At 42.8% G+C, this 3,739-nt stretch overlaps 1 protein-coding gene across 1 annotated transcript; it reads right to left on the bottom strand.

The window, feature by feature from the left end:
* Nucleotides 1-2,610: 2,610 nt before the first annotated feature.
* Nucleotides 2,611-3,540, bottom strand: LOC104988037 (olfactory receptor 6C4-like). Its single transcript, XM_010839172.1, has one exon. The coding sequence runs from the start codon at nt 3,538-3,540 to the stop codon at nt 2,611-2,613; it is 930 nt and encodes a 309-aa protein (XP_010837474.1).
* Between the last annotated feature and the right edge of the window lie 199 nt (nt 3,541-3,739).

Below are 3,739 nucleotides of genomic sequence, written 5' to 3'. Positions count from 1 at the left end.
GGAGTAGTTGGTGATGGACAGGGAAGCCTGGCGTGCTGCAGTTCATGGGGTTGCAAAGAGTCAGACACGACTGAGCGACTGAACTGAACTGAACTGATGAGTATGTTGGAAGGAACTGAAGACAACTTTGTCATTCTTACAGACTTGTCTGGTCCATTCATGAGATCTATATACATTGAGTTAGTTCATCAGTTTTTAAATCATTTTAAAATGTGTTATTTATTTGTATTTGGCTGTGCTGGGTCTTTGGTCTGTGGTAGTTTTCCTCTAGTTGTGGTAGGTGGGGGCTACTCTTTAGTTGTAATGTGCATGTAATATGCTCGCTCTAGAGTGTGGGCTCATGTGCTTAGTTGCCCTGAGGTATGTGGGATCTTCCTGGACCAGGGTTAAACCCAATGTTCCCTGCATTGGCAGGCGATGGTGGTTCTTAAACATTGGAGCACCATGGAAGTTTTAAATTGGCTTTAAATCCTACTATAATACTAAAATATTTTATTCAGATGTGGCAGTTCAATATGTCAGCAAATTTAGAAAACTCAGCAGTGGCCACAGGACTGGAAAAGGTGAGTTGTCATTTTAATCACAAAGAAGGACAATGCCAAAGAATGTTCAAACTACTGCACATTTATGCTCATTTCACATGCTAGCAAGGCAATGCTCACAATTCTTCAAGCTAGGCTTCAGAAGTATGTGAACTGAGAAGCTTCAAATGTACAAACTGGATTTAGAAAAGGCAGAGGAACCAGAGATCAAATTGCCAACATCTGATGGATCATAGAGAAAGCAAGGGAATTCTAGAAAAATATCTACCTCTGCCTCATTTACTATGCTAAAGCCTTTGACTGTGTGGATCACAACAAATGGTGGAGAATTCTTAAAGAGATGGGAGTACCAGACCACCTTATCTGTCTCTTAAGAAACCTGTATGCAGGTCAAGAAGCAACAGTTAGAGCTGGACACGGAAAAACTGACTGGCTCAAAATTGTGAAATGTGTAAGTATGTCAAGACTGTATAGTATCACCGTGCTTATTTAACTTGTGCTTCCCTGGTGGCTCAGATGGTAAAGAATCTGCCTGTAATGTGGGAGACCTGGATTTGATCCCTGGGTTGGTAAGATTCCCTGGAGAAGGGAAGAGCTATCCACTCCAGTATTCTTGCCTGGAGAATTCCATGGACAGAGGAGCCTGGCAGGATGCAGTCCATGGGGTCCCAAAGAGTTGGACATGACTCTTCACTTTGTTTAACTTATATGCAGAGTGAAAGTGAAAGTTGCTCAGTCATGTCCAACTCTTTGTGACCCCATGGATTATACAGTCCATGGTATTCTCCAGGCCAAATACCAGAGTGGGTAGCCTTTCCCTTCTCCAAGGGATCTTCTCAACCCAGGGATCAAACCCAGGTCTCCTGCATTGCAGGCAGATTCTTTATCAGCTGAGCCACAAGAAATCATGTGAAATGCCAGGCTGGTAAATCATAAACTGGAATCAAGATTGCTGGGAGAAATATCAACAACTTTGGATATGCAGATGATACCACTCTAACGGCAGAAAGTGAAGAGGAACTAAAGAGCTTCTTGATGAATGTGGAAAGAGGAGAGTGAAAAAGCTGGCTTCAAATTCAACATTCAAGAAACTAAGATCATGGCACCTGGCCCCATCACTTCATGGAAAATAGATGGGGAAAAAGTGGAAATAGTGATAGCTTCAAACTTGGGCTCCAAAATCACTGAGGATGGTAATGGCAGCCATGAAATTAAAAGACACTTGCTCCTTGAAAGGAAAGCCATGACCAACCTAGACAGTGTATTAAAAAGCAGAGACATTACTTTGTTGCCAAAGTCCATGTACTCAAAGCTATGGTTTTTCCAGTAGTCTTGTAAGAATGTGTGAGTTGGACCATAAAGAAGCCTGAGTGCTGAAGAATTGATGCTTTCAAACTGTGGTGCTGGAGAAGGCTCTCGAGAATCTCTTGAACTGCAAGGAGGTCAAACCAGTCAATCTTAAAGGAAATCAACCCAAATATTTATTGGAAGAACTGATGCTGAAGCTGAAGCTCCAATACTTTGGCCACCTGATGGGAAGAGCCGACTCATTGGAAAAGACCCTGATTGAAAGACAAAAGGAGAAGGCAGTGGATGAGGATGAGGATGAGATTGTTTAGATAGCATCACTGAATCAGTGGACCTGAATTTGAGCAAACTCCGGGAGATGGTGGAGGACAGAGGAGCCTGGCATGCTACAGTCCATGGGGTCACAAGGAGTTGGACATGACTTAGTGACTGAACAACAACTAAAATATTTTATTGAGATGTGGCAGTTCAGATGGGTACCCCTGCATGATGTGATTGTGGTATGTTGTTAATACAGAATCAGGACCCTCAGAGTCTAGTTCTAGTTCGAGTCTCAGTTGTGGCATGTGAGAAGTAGTTCCCTGACCAGAAATTGAACCCAAGCCCCCTGCTTTGGGAGTGTGGAGTCTTAGCCGATGGGCCACCAGGGAAGTCCCCTGAGATACTGCTTTAATAAGAAGAGGGTTGAAGAAGTTATCCTTGAGAAGAACTTCATAAATATTATTCAGATTCTGTTTTAAGTTTGAGGTCTTTACATTCACTAAAGACTCACAATCTTTCTGGCCACATTTTTGAAGGCTTGTTTTACTTGTTCATTCTTCAGAGTATAAATGAATGGGTTCAATAAAGGGGCGATTGAGGTATTGAGCACAGCGACTCCCTTATTGAAGGCAACCCCTTCTTTTGCTGAGGGTTTTATGTACATGAAGATGCAACTACCATAAGAGAGGGAGATGACAATCATGTGGGATGAGCATGTGGAAAAGGCTTTCTTCCTTTGCTGAACAGAGGGGATCTTCAGAACAGTCTGGATGATGTTTGTGTAGGAGAGAATCACCAGCATCAGGGTGAGCACCAACGTCACAACTGCTAAGATGAAGTCAACCAGCTCCAGGAGTCTTGTGTCTGAGCAAGATATTTCTATGAGGGGTCCATAGTCACAATAATAATGATTCAGCATGTTGGAGGCACAGAAGTCCAGTTGACTGGTCAGGATGATTGGGGATAAAATGACGAGAAATCCACCTAGCCAGGACCAGAGGATCAGCTGGATGCAGACTCTGCTGTTCATGATGGTCATGTAATGTAGGGGTTTGCATATGGCCACATAGCGGTCATAGGACATGGCAGCCAGAAGGTAAAACTCTGTGGCCCCCAGGAATATGGCAAAGAAGTACTGAGTGAAGCAGCCAGCAAAGCTGATGCTCTTGTTTCCAGTTGATATGCTGAACAGTAGCCTAGGAGTAAATGTGGTTGTAAAGGAAATTTCTAAGAAGGAGAAGTTCCAGAGGAAGAAATACATGGGCGTGTGGAGGTGGGAGTCCAGTAGTGTGAGGGTGATGATCGTCAGGTTTCCAATAATGTTGAATACGTAGGTGAGGAAGAGAAGTATGAAGATTACAGACTGAAGCTCTGGGATGTCTGTTAGTCCCAGCAGAATGAATTCTGTTATATAGGTTTGGTTTTTCATTGCTACCCTTTGCTGCCTACAAAGGAAATAAATCAGTGATGAGAATGGAAGAGGAGCTCAGAAACCTTTGGGAGAGCCTAAGCGTTTCTTGTTGAATTGGTTCAAATGCCTTTTTTTTCTGTCATTTTGACTTAAATGAATTTTTCTATTGGACAGAAGTTGACTCTTCACAAGAATTCCTGTTTTTAAAAAATCAATT

Source organism: Bison bison, unplaced genomic scaffold (assembly GCF_000754665.1).
Source record: "Bison bison bison isolate TAMUID 2011002044 unplaced genomic scaffold, Bison_UMD1.0 scf7180017864115, whole genome shotgun sequence".
Classification (NCBI taxonomy): Eukaryota; Metazoa; Chordata; class Mammalia; order Artiodactyla; family Bovidae; genus Bison; species Bison bison.
This window is presented reverse-complemented; position numbering and strand designations above follow the sequence as displayed.

Bases quoted from the DNA above. Each gene is read 5' to 3' on its own strand.
- LOC104988037 (XM_010839172.1), bottom strand. From the start codon at position 3,540: ATGAAAAACCAAACCTATATAACAGAATTCATTCTGCTGGGACTAACA.